Source organism: Delphinus delphis, chromosome 20 (assembly GCF_949987515.2).
Source record: "Delphinus delphis chromosome 20, mDelDel1.2, whole genome shotgun sequence".
NCBI classification, from domain to species: domain Eukaryota; kingdom Metazoa; phylum Chordata; class Mammalia; order Artiodactyla; family Delphinidae; genus Delphinus; species Delphinus delphis.
In genome coordinates this window covers 28,641,616-28,657,466 of record NC_082702.1, presented here as the reverse complement: position 1 = coordinate 28,657,466, position 15,851 = coordinate 28,641,616, and the positions used below count along the sequence as shown (strand labels likewise).

The window sequence follows — 15,851 nt, the reverse complement described above, 5'->3', positions numbered from 1 at the left end:
AGTGCAAGAGTGTTCCCTTTTCTCCACACCCTCTCCAGCACTTATTGTTTCTAGATTTTTTGATGATGGCCATTCTGACTGGTGTGAGATGATATCTCATTGTAGTTTTGATTTGCATTTCCCTAATGATTAATGATGTTGAGCATTCTTTCATGTGTTTGCTGGCAGTCTGTATCTCTTCTTTGGAGAAATGTCTATTTAGGTCTTCTGCCCATTTTTGGATTGGGTTGTTTGTTCTTTTGTTATTGAGCTGCATGAGCTGCTTGTAAATTTTGGAAATTAATCGTTTGTCAGTTGCTTCATTTGCAAATATTTTCTCCCATTCTGAGGTTTGTCTTTTGGTCTTGTTTATGGTTTTCTTTGCTGTGCAAAAGCTTTGCAGTTTCATTAGGTTCCATTTGTTTATTTTTGTTTTTATTTCCATTTCTCTAGGAGGTGGGTCAAAAAGGATCTTGCTATGATTTATGTCATAGAGTGTTCTGCCTGTGTTTTCCTCTAAGAGTTTGATAGTTTCTGGCCTTACATTTAGGTCTTTAATCCATTTTGAGCTTATTTTTGTGTATGGTGTTAGGGAGTATACTAATCTCATACCTTTATATGTACCTGTCCAGTTTTCCCAGCACCACTTATTGAAGAGGCTGTCCTTTCTCCACTGTACATTCCTGCCTCCTTTATCAAAGATAAGGTGACCATATGTGCGTGGGTTTATCTCTGCGCTTTCTCTCCTGTTCCATTGATCTATCTTTCTGTTTTTGTGCCAGTACCATACTGTCTTGATTACTGTAGCTTTGTAGTATATTCTGAAGTCAGGGAGCCTGATTCCTCCAGCTCCGTTTTTCGTTCTCAAGATTGCTTTGGCTATTCGGAGTCTTTTGTGTTTCCATACAAATTGTGAAATTTTTTGTTCTAGTTCTGTGAAAAATGCCAGTGGTAGTTTGATAGGGATTGCATTGAATCTGTAGATTGCTTTGGGTAGTAGAGTCATTTTCACAATGTTGATTCTTCCAATCCAAGAACATGGTATATCTCTCCATCTATTTGTATCATCTTTAATTTCTTTCATCAGTGTCTTATAATTTTCTGCATACAGGTTTTTTGTCTCCTTAGGTAGGTTTATTCCTAGATATTTTATTCTTTTTGTTGCAGTGGTAAATGGGAGTGTTTTCTTTATTTCACTTTCAGATTTTTCATCATTAGTGTATAGGATTGCAAGAGATTTCTGTGCATTAATTTTTGTATCCTGCTGCTTTACCAAATTCATTGATTAGCTTTAGTAGTTTTCTGGTACCATCTTTAGGATTCTCTATGTATAGTATCATGTCATCTGCAAACAGTGACAGCTTTACTTCTTTTCCGATTTGTATTCCTTTTATTTCCTTTTCTTCTCTGATTGCTGTGGCTAAAACTTCCAAAACTATATTGAATAAGAGTGGTGAGAGTGGGCAACCTTGTCTTGTTCCTGATCTTAGTGGAAATGCTTTCAGTTTTTCACCATTGAGGATGATGTTGGCTGTGGGTTTGTCATATATGACCTTTATTATGTCGAGGAAAGTTCCCTCTATGCAGAATTCATCTTTTGACACAAATATCAGATATGTTTCCAAAACTTACAATAATGAATGTAATATGAAGTGATTAAAAATGTTTTACAGGTAGTGTTTAGGGCCAGTAGTTTTCTTTTTCTTAGTACTTTATATTTTAGTCTTAAAGAAATGGTACCTCAAGGCTGCCTCCTCATTTCTGTTTAAATAAATCATCCTCATTTTCATAATGAGGTCCTTTCTTGGTGCAGAGCTGGGGGCATGCAGGTAGGCAGGTGTTTTAAATATACTTTAGTTGCTTCTGTCCTTCATTTGTCAAGTATTTGTTGCATACCTACTACATCCAGGCATTGGACTGGATGCTGCAGAGACCAGAAAGAATGAAACAGACATGGTTCCTGCCTGGTGGAGCTTACTGTATAGTATGGAGAGAGCTACTAATAAGTCATCTCCCAAATAGACAGAAAATTGCCCTGAGGAAGTGGTGTTTGAGCAGAGGTCTGTATAGGGGGAGAGAAAAGAAAGGTCCAGTCAAAGGGAACATCCAGTGCAAAGGCCCCCTCTTGTGGTGGGGCAGAGAGGGAGAGCATCACACCTCCAAGGAATTAAAAGGATGTAAGTGGTTGGAACCTGGGGCCTGTGGGGCTGGACAGGTGTTGGCCCTGCCATGCTGGGCCCTCGGTGATGGTAAGGAGTTTGGTCTTTGTCCCAAGAGCAACAGGAAACCACTGAAGTGGGGGGGGGCTCCTCAATAAAAATCAAGGCTCTGTTAGCAATGAAGAAGGGGGAAATGGTTACCAGGTACGCAAGCAACAGTACTTACAGAAACACCCCAAATGTTGCCTATCCCAAAAAGAACTATTTCCCCATCTTCCCCACCCCTGTAAACAGTATGGCTTACTGTTTCTCATCTCAGTGAGTGGCCTCACTATTCACCCAGTAGCTCAAGTCAAAATCTAGGCTCCATCCATGATACTCCCCCTTGTCTTCAACCCCTTACCCTCCATATCTAATCCATGGCCAAGTCCTGTCCATTCTACCTCTTAAATATCTGAACTCATTCACTTCTCCATCTCCACCGTCAAATTCATGCAATGGTGTCTTGCTGAGCCACCGCAGTGGTTCCCCACACGCTCTTGTATTTGCACAATCTGTTCTCCACACAAAATGGCCTTTTCAAACTACAAATCCAATCATATCACTTCTCTGTCTGAAGGCCGGGGATCTGGGGTAAATCTCGCTGAGCCCTAGCCAATCATGACAGACTCATTCCACCTGCCCTTGACTGGTTTCATTGAGGGCAGAGACCCAGTGACTCATTTCTGGTAAGCATCGCTTGGGGGGAGCTTCTGGGAAAGGGTTTCTTGTTCTTCGAAAAAGACCTTTGGGAGAAAAGGATGCTTTTTATTTTGCTAGGCATTGTCACATCTGGGTGTCTCTGGAATGGCAGCAGCCATCTTGCGACCAGCCTGAAAGCAGTGCCTAAAGCCCAGAGTGCCACCGCTGGAAACTGCCCTACATGTGAGGCAAATCCCCTGGCTATGCAAGCCGATTTGAGTTGGGTTTTCTGGCATGTGCGGCTGTAAGGATTCTGATATGTGTCTGAAGCATCTGGTGCCAAATGGGCAGTTGGATACGTGCAGCTGAAGCTCAGTGGAGAGGTCCGAGCTGGAGAAATAGAGTCCTTGGTGAAGCTGAGGGAAGGGATAGATTGCCAAGGAGGAGGGTAGAAGGTGAGATCAGAAAAAAGTTTAGGAGAGGATGAGACTGCCAAGTTTAGGAGGGATTGGGTCAGAGAGAGGTGCCAAGGGAGACCACCTGTGGCCAGGAGAAAGGATTTCCTGTTTATCTTCCTCTTTATATTGATTGAGACTAATATTAAGGAAGGGCATTATAACATTCCTAAGTGTATTCAAACTGGACAAAAGGAAGTGGCTCAGGAATGTTTTCGCTAGAGGAGGAAGTTGGATTTCAGAACCAACCCTTGGGATTAGGGGAGTTTGGCTGTCTGCCATTTTACAAGGAGGTCATTTTACCAGAATTTCAAAGGCAACCAAAAATTGAACGAACAACCTGATCAGGGAATACTCCTCCTCTTCTGAGTGTAAGATACTGAGTTAGGTGGAGATTGGAAGGGCATCCCAAGAGGAGGCACCATCGTAATAAAAGGCTCGGAGGGTGTAAGCCAAGGGCATCCGTCACAGAATGAGGCTGGAGAAAAACGTGGGAAATGAGATGGGAATATGGGAACGAGGTCAGCATAGGGTGTGCCTTGTAAATCAGGCTAAGTTTACATTTTATTCAGTCTGAAACGGTTCCCGTGGAAGGTTTTTGAACAGTAAGGAGTTAGATGTGGTAAAGGTGTTCCAGATCACCTTTGTTAGGTTAAAAAAAAAAAAAAACAGAGGACCAGGCGCTACGTTACCATGAGAGGTTCTCAAACTTCAGTCCGTACCAGAATTACCAGAGGAATTTGTGAAAAATGTAAATTCCTGGTACTCACCACCCCCCGGATTGGGATTCTATAGGTTGGGTCCGATACGTACACTTTTAAAAAAGCCTTCTGGCAGCGCTACTGCCAAGGGATGAGTTGGGAGTTTAGCTCCCATCCTCTGCATCCCTTCGCTCCTCCATTCTTTGACACAGAAAATGGGCGTTTCTCAATGTTACACCAGAAGTTCTTCCAGGGTCTATCAACCTGACAGCGGCCCCAGTCCCTCCCACGTCGGGTGGACCCGACGTGGCGGTCTCGGGCCCCACAGCGACGCCAGGGACTGAGGACCGAGCAGGGGCGGGCACCAGGCGGTCGGGCGGCGACCGGGCTCCTCTCTCGGACTCCTGCCCCGAGCCCGGCCCCGCCCTGCCTCGGGTTTCGAAAACCCGCAGCCATAGCCTGCCTGAATAACAGCGGTGGCCACGCACAAACCTGTGGGCGGGTCTCCATGGTGACTGGCGGACGCTGTGACCAATTATGTACCGGCGTTTGTTTCCGCCCCATCCCTCCCCCGGGGCCGATACTTCCGTGACTGACAGTTCCCTCTGGACGCTGTTACGTAAGGGGAGGGTCAAGTGCGGCCCCACCCGAACCGAGCAGATTTGATTGGCAGGACCTAGTGCTGCCGCCCCAACGCCCCCGGAAGAACGTCCTTGACGGACAGGTGTAGGAGCCACTCGGCGCCGCGAGGCTGGGCGGAAGCGTCCGGGTCCAAGGGAGGGGGGCAAGGGGCGGAGCCGGAGGCTGGGAGCCGGGCTGGGCGGGGCGGGGAGTAGGTAGGGGCTGGGCTGGCTCTGCGGCCAGAGATGCTGAGGGGCCGCGACGGCGCTCTGCAGCCGGGAGCACTGCATTAAAAACACCGAGGTGGGGTGCGCTGCCAGGCCGGTGGTAGGTACGCGAGGGATGTCGAGTCCTCAAACGCGGACCGCCAGCGTCCTCGGGGCCGGCATTTGTATACCCTACCAGGGGCCCTCGACTCCGTAGCGACGGCGGCCGCACTGGGACACGGGGGCGGGGCTGGGCACCTGTCCGCGTTCGTAGGCACCTGCTGCACCGGCCGCCGCGGGGCCCGGGGCCTGGCGCTGGGGGCTGCCCGGGAGCGGGGCCGGGCCGGCCTGAGGAGGGGAGGTGAGCCGGACCGGTTCGCCCCGTCCGGGGCCCGCACTCCTCGGCCCGCTCCCCACTCCCGGCTCTGTCCCCGCTCCCAGGTTGAGGGGGGCGTCCGAGGCTCGCAGCCCCCCACCAGAGGGTCTCGCGGGCCTGGCCGGCCTCGAGCTATCTGCGAGGTCGGGATTTGGCTCCTGCCTTGCATCATCCCGAGACAGGTTTGTCCAGATTCCCTGCGTGCGCGGAGATGGGTTTCCGCCCCGGGCGCGGGTGCCCGTCCCGGCTTTCCCCAGAGAGACGGGGCAGAGGCTGTTTTCATCTTTTCCCTGGGCCCTGCTCCGTCGCCTCTTAACATGGAATTTAAGGCTGTTCGGGGTGATGTGCCTATTTAGGAACTATGGTACATAGGAGGTAAGCACCGCCCGTCTCTTAAGTTTTGGCTCAGGACAGGTGCGGATCATTCTTATAGGGCCGAGCTACGACTTCTCAGCTGTATGATATAAAGAGACAATCATGTGTTGTTTGTACGACCAGACCAGCAGAAATTCTAAAGTTGTTTCGGAATGAGTAGGACGTGCCTTGTGTTTTCTTCCATCTATGTCACTCCTGTTGGAAAAATGCTGTACTGTGCCTGGGTAAAGTAGATAGCTATTAAAGAGTGTAGTTGCTCATGAAAAGCGTGCTACAATTTCTCGATTATGTCGTCGCTGGAAACAAAGGCAGCAGTAGACAATACCTCCTTCTTAAAGACAGGAGGAACTGGGACTAAGTTTTATTTGATTCTTAAGGGCAAAGTCATAGAATCTTTACGTGTTAGACTTGGAAGGGACCTTACAGGTGACTGATCCACCCCAGTAAATTTACATGGTGGTGAGCGCTGTATCCCAGGGGGACAGGATTCCCTGTTAAATCAGGTCTGTTCTAGATGATGGTTGGGTGCTGCACATTACTCTGGATCTGAAAACCAGTGTTGTTCTTACTTGCACCAAACAGGAACATACACACCCACACAGTTTTGATGTCCCAGCCATTTTGGCTTGTATCATAGTTACCTTTAAAGACAGATTTGCAGAGAGCTCTCAGCAATAAGTTGCTACTTACTGGATGTAAGTCATCAGGTAGGTGGGAGAACCAGAATCCTCATTACTTGGATTCAATTATTGGGTGGCATTGTATCTTGGAAAGCAAAGCAGCAGTAATGGGCACTGGTTGGGTATGGGACCCACCTGTGGATGTCATAGGCTCGGCAGAAAACAAATTTTTGCTGATTAGGGACATTTGGTACATGCTTCTCTAATGATTTGCTTCTTACAAATTTTGTAAAATGTTGCTTTAAATTTTTACCCTTTTCACCTTCAGCTTGTTGACTGGTGCAAGTAGGAATTTAGCAGAGCTCTGTTTTAAACATGACCAAGCCTGGGGGAAGTCACCAGAGCAGACAAATTACTGTTCTTACGCTCCGCTTGCTGCTTGTCCTTTGCCTCTTCCTTTGTATTTTTAGTAAATGACCCACTGACTTGGTGACTTTTGAGACATGCTTTCTTATCCACTTTGCATAATTCTGCTGTTTCCACACTTGAAGCAGTTGGAAAAGGTCGTTTTTTGTTTGTTTGTTTTGTGGATGGTCCAGACAGGACCCAGTTCTCCCTCCCCCTCTGTCTCGTATGCTCTGCCTTTGGTTGCTAGTTTTGTGGGAGAGAATCATTCTGTACTTAAGACACTCTCAAATCAGCTCCCTTGGATCTTTAATTCCCATAACCCTGAGAACTGTGATAGACCTTTTGTGTCAGTGGGTACAGTGCATTCTGAACCTGGCTTTCCCAGTAGTTAAATGCCTAGACATTATGCTAGTACCAGCTGCTGTAGTCCATATCTTTTGCACTTCTGGCACCAGAGCTGAACTGTGTCACTGAATATTCTGAATCCTGGCCAAGGACTTGGTACACAGATTCCTGTCGGCATTTAAAGATGGGAAAGAAATTGGAGTCAGGAGAGGGAGGGGGTATAGAAGGAAACTATTTCTAAAGATTTTTCCCCCTAGGTTTTTATAACTACATGTTATATAACATTATACTGTATTTCTGCTTAGAGATACAGATTTAGTTCTTAACTATTTCAGAAGTCTTAACTGTTGGTGTTGGTCTGTTTCTCTGTTTTCCCATCTCATTTTAAGGTAAAGTGAATTCTGCGGACGGAAGAGTTTGATGACACAGACCACTGAATTTCTTTGTTTGGAGTACACGTTATGAACCCTTTCTGGAGCATGTCTACAAGCTCTGTACGCAAAGTAGGTATAGTTGATAAATTTACTGAGGAAACCCATCTGTGTCAGACCAGAGGCCAAAATAATTCATACCAAGGTTGCCTATAATGTTAACAAAATTACCTTGTTTTTCTAGTTTAGGTTTTACTTTTGGGAAACAATTATTTGGTTGATTAAAGTCAGTTTCTGAGACCAAGATCACATCTCAAATAGAAATCATTCTAGTAATCAAAATTCTGTTATTTTGACTTAGGTTATATTTACACATGATGAAATTTGTGACACTTTATTGTAGTAGTCTTTTGACAAACTGCAAGATTTCATGGTTAGAGAAGTGTTGGTTGGGCAAGACCAGTCCAATATGGTCAAGTCAGACTTGAGGGCACTGGTTTAAGTTTTCTAAATAAAATACATTTTAGGGAAGCTTAAAATACACAAACAAAAAGAAAATGAATGTCACCCATAATTCCACGTGTAAGAGAACACCACTATTAATCCTTTTTCCTGTACACGATGTTGTGTACGCTTTTAAGACAGCTAACTCCGCAGGCTTTGACTGCGCTTGAGCCGAGGAGATGCCTGTGAGACGGCAGTTTAGCCTCTGACTCATTTACCCCTCTGTCTTTGACTAAGAATGACAGTTTATACTGATGGTAGTCCAGATGTGGAAACGTGTCCATTAGGGACAAGATCAAAATCAGACCCATGCAAGTGAGAGAACAGCTTCATTCTTAGTTTCTAACCGAAGTGGTGGCATCAGGTAGTGACTGCTTTCAGTCCTCTATACTATTTATTTTGAGATGCTTAGCACCCGACTTTCTACAGCTAAATGCTAGGGGACCTTTCTAGTCTTGTCTAATTGTGTAGTAACCCCTTGCCCTCTTTCTGGGGCCGCCAGGAGAAACCATTTCTTTCTCCGTTTCAAGTAAATCCTGTAAATATTGGCCTTATTGTCTTTATAGGCTGCAGCTGATGCATGAATTTTCTTACGATTTAGCCTTGCTTCAGCTTTGCTCTGCTCTCTGTAATAGCCTGCCTGCTCAACAGACTTTCAGGTCATCTTGATCATGGTGCTAGAATGTCCTTGTAAAAGAGTAACTCCAGCTTTTCAGTCAAAGACTAAAGGACATCACATGTAGTCTTGTGATTTAAGAATCATCCTAACAAATGTTCTCACCGCTTCATCTTGAATAGCGATCTGATGGTGAAGAAAAGACATTAACAGGGGATGTGAAAACCAGTCCTCCACGCACTGCTCCAAAGAAACAGCTGCCTTCTATTCCCAAAAATGCTTTGCCCATAACTAAGCCTTCATCTCCTGCCCCGGCAACACAGTCAGCAAATGGCACGCATGCTTCTTACGGACCTTTCTACCTGGAATACTCCCTTCTTGCGGAATTGTAAGTTCTGAAACAAACGGGTTAACTTTTGAATGACCCTTGAAGGTGAAGAATGAAACTTATTCTGAAGGACTCAGTAAACAGCAGCCATTTAATCTTAAAGCTCAAACCCATCCCCCTCCAGTATTAGCCTTAATGTATATAGGATGGACTCTATTGCTAGCAAAATCACCTTTCTTCACCAAGGCCTAAGTGGTGTTATATAAATATCCTCTTCTAAAAGTAATGATTCTTATCGAGAGCTTGGCTAAGTAAGATTTAAGGCAAATGTGTGCTTGAATTTCCATGTCTGTTTTGGAGAGCAAGAGGGGGGGGGAAACAGATTTATTAAGCAACCAGGAACTTAATTTTGGTCTACCTTTATATGAGGTGAGGAACTCACCTCTGAAGAGGTTGTTGTAGAGGGTGGGACAGTGGGAGGGTGGCGATCTATTCTTTCTTGGGTCAAACCCAGCTGGAGGTTTGTGCTCCATTCTGGTGATCACCCTGTAAGAGGCATCTATCCTGACAGACTGAGGAGAGGGTCCCCAAAAGAGATGGTCCCAGGAGGAGATGGTCCCAGTAGGCGGAGGTCAGGAAGCCTGACCTTGGCAGTCAGCAGTTGAAGGAACGGGAACCACTGACTTGGAGAAAACCTGGAAAGTACTTATTAAAGCTGTCTTCACCTGAAGGTCCGTCATTAGAAAGGGGATTTGACTTATTCTGTATGACCCCCAGGGGCAGAACTAGGCCATTATGGGGAAGTTTTAAAGATTTGGGCTCCATGTAAGTAAGAACTTGACTGGTCACAGAAGTCAAAAATTGGACTGAAGTTGCACATATCAGTAGAGTGTGAGCAGACGGGCACTTCCGCAGAGTCTAGTAGTGGTACCACAGTGCTTGGCCCATCAGAGGGGCTCAAATAGTGATTGAGTGCAGATGGCCTTTGATTTGATTATTTGTTATGTGGGCAGAACGTCTGGAGAATTAATTCTGAATTTCAGTCATGTAAAACTTCCTTTGTACATGAAGTTTAATTTTAAAAGCATCCTCCAGCCGTCTCTCACTGTGCTAACGTTGTAACGGTCAGAGGGTCTGAGGCCCCAGTGTAAATGGCGAGTGTGATTTGGTAGCACAGGTCCCTTTAGCTTTATAATGGAAGCCTGTGTTTGAGGCGAGGCAGTGAGTTGGACAGGCTTCTATTGTGGCATTAAATCTGCTGTCTGTATTAGGACACAAAATTGCCTTTTTGGCAAACCTCACTGTAGTAGATACATCTGCCAACCATGCTGCTGTTGACAGCATGGGATAACTACTTTAAAATGATTGAAATACAAGTGTGGTAGCAAATAGGTCATAAATAAAAACAGACAGCTGAGGTCCAATAAGCTGCTTCGCAGTAACATTCAGGATTGGCAGGTTAATGTGTCTTAAGACCCTCAGTCAACATTGTTCTTTTCAAGGTCTGGTCACAGTGTTACTTGTTTAGGCTCACAGCTCAGCTAAAACAGGAACAGAGCAGAATGGCTGTCAGGTGACCAGGTCCCAGAAGAGCCAGTGCAGCCTCTGTCTTCCCTTGTTTCAGCACCCACCGTTTCCCACGCCACGGCCCACAGAGTTCAAGTGTCTGAGTTGGGGGTAAATTCAGGAGCAGAGTACAGTGTGAGCGCCTCAGGCTGCCTGCCTTCTACCAGGAACACTGCCGCACCGACTGGTGTTCAAACTTAAAATGACCCCCAAATGAGGGTAATTCCATGGAATTTTAATGTCTTAATTACCTAAAGTTGTATTTTAAAAAGGCTTTTAAATGTGTGTGGGTAAGATGTGTTGTTCATGGTCACAAAAGCAATAATCGTACAGATACTCGCACTGACCTAAAATTTGATGTCCAGAATTACCTACAGGTTGGTTTCCAAGGTGGTGTTTTGGGGAAGCTGATTTCTGGGTGGAAAACTTGATTGTGTATCCCTGTTCAGCTTTAATTTCTTAATCTGGGGCCCTTATTTGGCTGTGTTTCTCTGTAAGCATGTGTTATGAAACCAGTAAACAGGCAGCAGTCAGGGCCAGGTGAGAGATTGTGATGACTCTGTCTGTATGGTTAGAGTATCAGCTGCCCTTCAAGGGACTATTCCTTCTTTCAAAAAATGAACGTGGGTGGTTTGGTCTGTATGTCGTTTCCATCTGTGCAATCTCACTGTTCTGCTGCTTCTGTTTTAGTACCTTGGTTGTGAAGCAGAAGTTACCTGGTGTCTATGTGCAGCCATCTTATCGATCTGCATTAAGTAAGAAGGATTCGCTCTTTTTATAGCATATTTGGTTCCTCTGACACAAACTTAGCCTGTAACTCTTTTTATTTTTTCCTACAGTGTGGTTTGGAGTAATATTCATACGGCATGGACTTTATCAAGATGGTGTATTTAAGTTTACAGTTTACATCCCCGATAACTACCCAGATGGTGACTGTCCAGTAAGTTGGGGATACAGTCTGGCTTCTTTTCTTTCTTGGACCCTTACTGCAGGAAGAGGGTATAAGGGGCTTTAAAGATTTCTTGGTTCTTTTCCTGGCCTAATACTTTTATGATTTCAGTTTCCCGAAATGTCTTGTCTACTCAGTAGTCTTTCAGGGGGATTTTTTGCTTTGTTGCATCTTTTGCCATGCTAGCCTCTGCCTTCAGCTTTACTTGTTTCTCTGCTCAGGGTGTGCAAGTGAGGCTGGAAGCTGTAGTACAGCTCTCACTACGTGAATTGCGATTGTTATGCTGTGGTAGAGAAGGGCGACTTTTCCCCTGCTTCACTGCAAAATTTAGTCTTACAGGAAAATGGTGAAAGTAGTTAGGTGTCCCTCTTGAGGCAGCTCTTTGACTTTAAGCAACAAAACTGCCTTGTCCTGAAGCTTCTTTTACAACTTATCCGCGTGGGTTTAATATGCTCCATTGCTTCCATTAAAGGATGTGTCTCTCTTTCAATGTAGCGTTTGGTGTTTGATATTCCCGTCTTTCACCCGCTAGTTGATCCCACCTCAGGTGAACTGGATGTGAAGAGAGCATTTGCAAAATGGAGGTTAGTAAATAAAAGTTTCGTGTGGTGACATAAGCCAGCAAGAGGAAGCCTCAGTAATCCTGCCATATTTCCCTTTAGGCGGAACTATAATCATATTTGGCAAGTATTGATGTATGCAAGGAGAGTTTTCTACAAGATTGATACAGCAAGCCCCCTAAACCCAGAGGCTGCAGTACTGTATGTTACTTTGCTTTGTTATGTAAGATAAATTTGAAGAGATAGCAAAGTAGATTATGTTGGTAACCTTTTGATTTAAACTTTTAACACAGGTACGAAAAAGATATTCAGCTTTTTAAAAGTAAAGTGGTTGACAGTGTTAAGGTGTGCACTGCTCATTTGTTTGACCAACCTAAAATAGAAGACCCCTATGCAATTAGGTAAGTGGTACATTATCAAGATAAACTACACTCTGCAGTACTGTGCTGCTGTTTTCCAGGTGGCCTTAGAATGGGGATTTAAAAGGAAAGTGTATAATCTGTTAGCCTACAACCTTTCTAACTTGGTATCAGCTTGATTTCTGCTTTCAACGTGGACTGACACATTGTGCCAATAGCAAGCTATTTAATGACTTTGGTTTCCTAAGGATCCTTGTAATGTGCTCATTCAAATGTAAGGACTTTTCTTTCCAGTTGGAGCCCCTCTTAAACTCCCATACCCCAACCAACTTACAGATGTGGTGAAAGGAGGGAAGCTGAACAGTGTGAATAGTGTGAATGATGGGTTCCTTGAGCATTGTGTTAGTTTATGTTGAGGAAGGGTGTCTGCAGGAGTATTGAAAACGGAAGCGATTGAGCTCTTGGGCAGCACTGGTGTTGCTGTGCATAGTGGGAGTGGTCAAGGGCTTGGGCTCTACGGTTAGACTGAGTGACTTTTGCACTTACTGGCTTTGGTGACCCAGAGCGATTACGTAATTTTACTGTGCCTCACTTTCTTCAAGTAATAGGACTTCAGGGGTGGTTGTGAGGCTTACATGAGCTAACCCATGTAAAGTGCTAAGGGATAGTTATTGTGAGAAAATCATTTAGATAATGTCTAAAACTTACGTATTGACAACTGATTAAAGATTGTTCCTTGTTAACTTTTGTTAGGGGAAGTGGGTTAAAAATGTAAAAAACAATGGATGTTAAACAAATTTAGTAAGGTATTTTTTAATATTTTTCTCTTCCCGAAGCTTTTCTCCATGGAATCCTTCTGTACATGATGAAGCCAGAGAGAAGATGCTAACTCAGAAAGTAAGTAGATTACCAGTTTGGAAATCGTTAACTCACTGTTTCCTTTCTAAAATATCTTCACTGGAGACTACTCAGTATATACAAATAACTTTTGAGGAAACAAATTTGCACAGTGCTGAAATCCCCTCATCAGTCATTTTTTAATGTCTGTTTTTCATTGTGCCTAGAAGAAGCCTGAAGAACAGCACAATAAAAGTGTTCACGTTGCTGGCCTGTCATGGGTAAAGCCTGGCTCAGTACAACCTTTCAGTAAAGAAGAGAAAACGGTAGCAACTTAAGAGCTGGCGAATCTGGTGCACCGTGCACTTTCCTGCTGGACTTGGGCTAGTAGAGCTGACCAATGGCAAAGGACTGCCTGCAGAGTAAAACGGTGTGCGCAGTGACTGGTGTCAGTGTTGTCCGTGTATGCTTAGGTTCTAACAGCAAGTTCTGGAAACCTCTCTTTACGTAATGCATTACTTCTGTCAGAAGTGTCTTCAGGGTGGTTATCTAGTTCAGTACTCCAAATTCTTGGGGACCTGGAGGCTTATGCATTTTTCTGAATATAATGCTAAAGGTAAGTTGCATTCATTTAAACTAATGAAGTAGGCGGAGTTCAGCACTATCTAATGATTTTTAAATCAGTGGTTTCAGGTGTACATATGTTAGGATATGGAGAGGAGATGTATAGAGAGAGCAGTTTCCATAGCTTATTAGCACTTTTAAGTGGAAGAGCATTTGAACCTCAGTCTTCAGCCTACTGTGTTACTGATATACAAACTGCTGTCACTGAGGTACATATTAGGTGAGTGAGAAGAAACCAGAACACTTGTTCATAGTTTTTTTTTTAAGCAAATTACTTATTGTATTTTTATGGCAGGAGGGAGAAAAAGTGTTAAAACGGTTTCTAATGAAGTCAGATATTTAAATGATGAATGACTAATGTGTTTCGTAGAGACAATAAACCAATAAATGATTGTTCTTTGTCATTTATGCAGGACATTAAATACCCTTTTCTCAATATAACTAAACAAAGATTAATTTATAAGTGCTTTATTGAAAAATACTTATTTTCATATAAAATTACAGTAGCAGTAAGTATCTTGAGAGGTTTTATAAATATTTTTGCAGAACACTATTCTAATTGAACAGTGTAAGTAAGTTCCATATTTCTTTCAGAGCAATATGAAGTTACCTAGTAACTTTGTTTATACTGATTCAATTTACAATTGAATTTTCTCCCTAATAAGATTATTCATTCAACTTTAAAACTGCTGGAACAATAGTGATTAATAAAGGTATATATAGATAATTCAGTAGCTGTTAAATTAACATTTTCTAATTTGTATAAATGGTACTATGTACTAATAAAAACCTAAATTCTCCAATCTATTTTTTAAACTTCCAGGAACACACCCAAAGATATTTAAAATATATCACCTTAATAAAGACACACGTCTTTTGGATAACTACCTCCTAAAGGAAGAGGTCATAATTTTTCATAATCTCTTAATTCAACTTGATTTAAACTCTTTACTAGCCAGCTGATCCCTATCAACAAAAAATGGAGAATTTAAAACACATGCCCAAAACCAAAAGGTAGCTATTGGGGCTTTAACAATTTTTAAAAAGTACAAAAGCATCAAAGAAGATACTGAATTAAGTTCAGCCTAGAAGTTTTGTACTTAATGAAGTTCACATTGTAGAAAGTGCCATTGCAAATATACAGCAAAATCTGGGTTCCAAAATCATGCTTTATACAGCCCTAAAGTGCCACTTCTTATACAGGTTCACTCACACACTGCACACCAGTCAAGCACTTGTCACACTGCACCACACCTAATGGGGAGAGGGAAGAATTACACAAAGGGAATGGGAGACTGGACTCATAACCTAGGACCTTCAAATCTGGGCGCTCTACCTTGTCACCTTTTAGGAATGCAAAAATCTTACACTCCTACCAAGTGTTTTAGGACAAAAATACCTACTTTCGCTTTTCATGAGGGCCAGGTAGGAATGAACTGAAATACAGTTCCTCTGCTGGAACACGCTAACAGAGACCTCTTATACACACGTTTGAGTGCACTCTGTTCTCTGCAATTCTTGTAGTAGCTTTGCCAAAGAGTTAAAAAAAATCCAAGTTTGGATTCTAAGCAGCCTTGATGGCAAGCACTGAAAGGTCGGGAAAAAGGCAGTTGGGATAAGTAAAAATATCCTAAGGATACTGGAAGGATTAAGGAAAAGGGCCCCATAATCCAGCATGCATTACATGATGCTGCTAAACAGAGTTTGTGAAAAGACAGTTTCAGTACAACAGACTAACCTCAGTGGGAACCTCGGTCATTAGCTACATCTTGGAGACGGCGTAATAAGGCAGAATGATTTTCTGGGCAAATTCTTTTTGCAGGTGATTCACTTCCATCTTCCAGAAGAATCCCTCTCTTTTTGGTTGGCGTTTCTCCTGTCCGTATCATACTGTTAATTTCTCTCAGTCTCTGGGGGGGCAGGGGGTTAAAAATAAATATAAAAACTTTAAAATTCTAATACACATAGTTCAGTGTTAAGTCAAAGAACCTCAAATAAGTTAAGCGGTTTATCTTGAAGAGTTTGAACATCTTTATAAAGAAACGTACTACCAAATTTTATGTCCTTCCAATTTCACTTCTCAGCTGCCTGACATTGATGACTATCTGGGATAGAGGCAGAGTATTTCTATTTTTTAACAAGCTCCAGAGGTGATTTTGATGTAAGCTTTTCCACAATGTAAGAGTTCACAAATTTATGATTTTTTTTTTA

General features: G+C 43.4%; 2 protein-coding genes across 9 annotated transcripts in view; one reads left to right on the top strand and one right to left on the bottom strand.

The window, feature by feature from the left end:
• Positions 1 to 4,813: 4,813 nt before the first annotated feature.
• Positions 4,814 to 14,029, top strand: AKTIP (AKT interacting protein). 5 transcript variants are annotated; one of them, XM_059999094.1, is made up of 10 exons: positions 4,814 to 4,923; positions 7,316 to 7,429; positions 8,600 to 8,805; positions 11,002 to 11,066; positions 11,151 to 11,251; positions 11,756 to 11,844; positions 11,923 to 12,021; positions 12,114 to 12,221; positions 13,016 to 13,076; positions 13,247 to 14,029. In XM_059999094.1, exons 2-10 carry the CDS (start codon positions 7,388 to 7,390, stop codon positions 13,352 to 13,354), a joined length of 879 nt encoding a protein of 292 aa, XP_059855077.1. In that variant the 5' UTR covers positions 4,814 to 4,923; positions 7,316 to 7,387; the 3' UTR covers positions 13,355 to 14,029. The 5 variants fall into 5 exon arrangements, with proteins under 5 accessions (XP_059855077.1, XP_059855072.1, XP_059855074.1 ...); XM_059999089.1 differs by having other exon boundaries at positions 13,244 to 14,029; XM_059999091.1 differs by having other exon boundaries at positions 4,822 to 4,927; positions 13,244 to 14,029.
• Positions 7,614 to 15,851, bottom strand: part of RBL2 (RB transcriptional corepressor like 2) — a 51,628-nt gene continuing 43,390 nt past the window's right edge. Inside the window, exons 22-23 of one of the 4 annotated variants that reach the window (XM_059999087.1) lie at positions 15,379 to 15,550; positions 7,614 to 8,603 (exon numbers count right to left, since the gene is read on the bottom strand). In XM_059999087.1, the coding sequence (XP_059855070.1) occupies positions 15,380 to 15,550 (171 nt within the window). In that variant the 3' untranslated portion in view covers positions 7,614 to 8,603; position 15,379. Of the gene's footprint in view, positions 8,604 to 14,257; positions 15,551 to 15,851 lie in introns of those variants that run through there. The other 3 variants (XM_059999086.1, XM_059999088.1, XR_009517429.1) reach the window with 3 other exon arrangements.

Excerpts from the sequence above, each read along its gene's own strand:
- AKTIP (XM_059999089.1), top strand. The coding sequence starts at position 7,388 with ATGAACCCTTTCTGGAGCATGTCTACAAGCTCTGTACGCAAA. Across the intron at positions 8,806-11,001 it reads TACTCCCTTCTTGCGGAATT|TACCTTGGTTGTGAAGCAGA; the intron begins GTAAGTTCTGAA and ends CTTCTGTTTTAG. Across the intron at positions 11,845-11,922 it reads AGAGCATTTGCAAAATGGAG|GCGGAACTATAATCATATTT; the intron begins GTTAGTAAATAA and ends ATTTCCCTTTAG.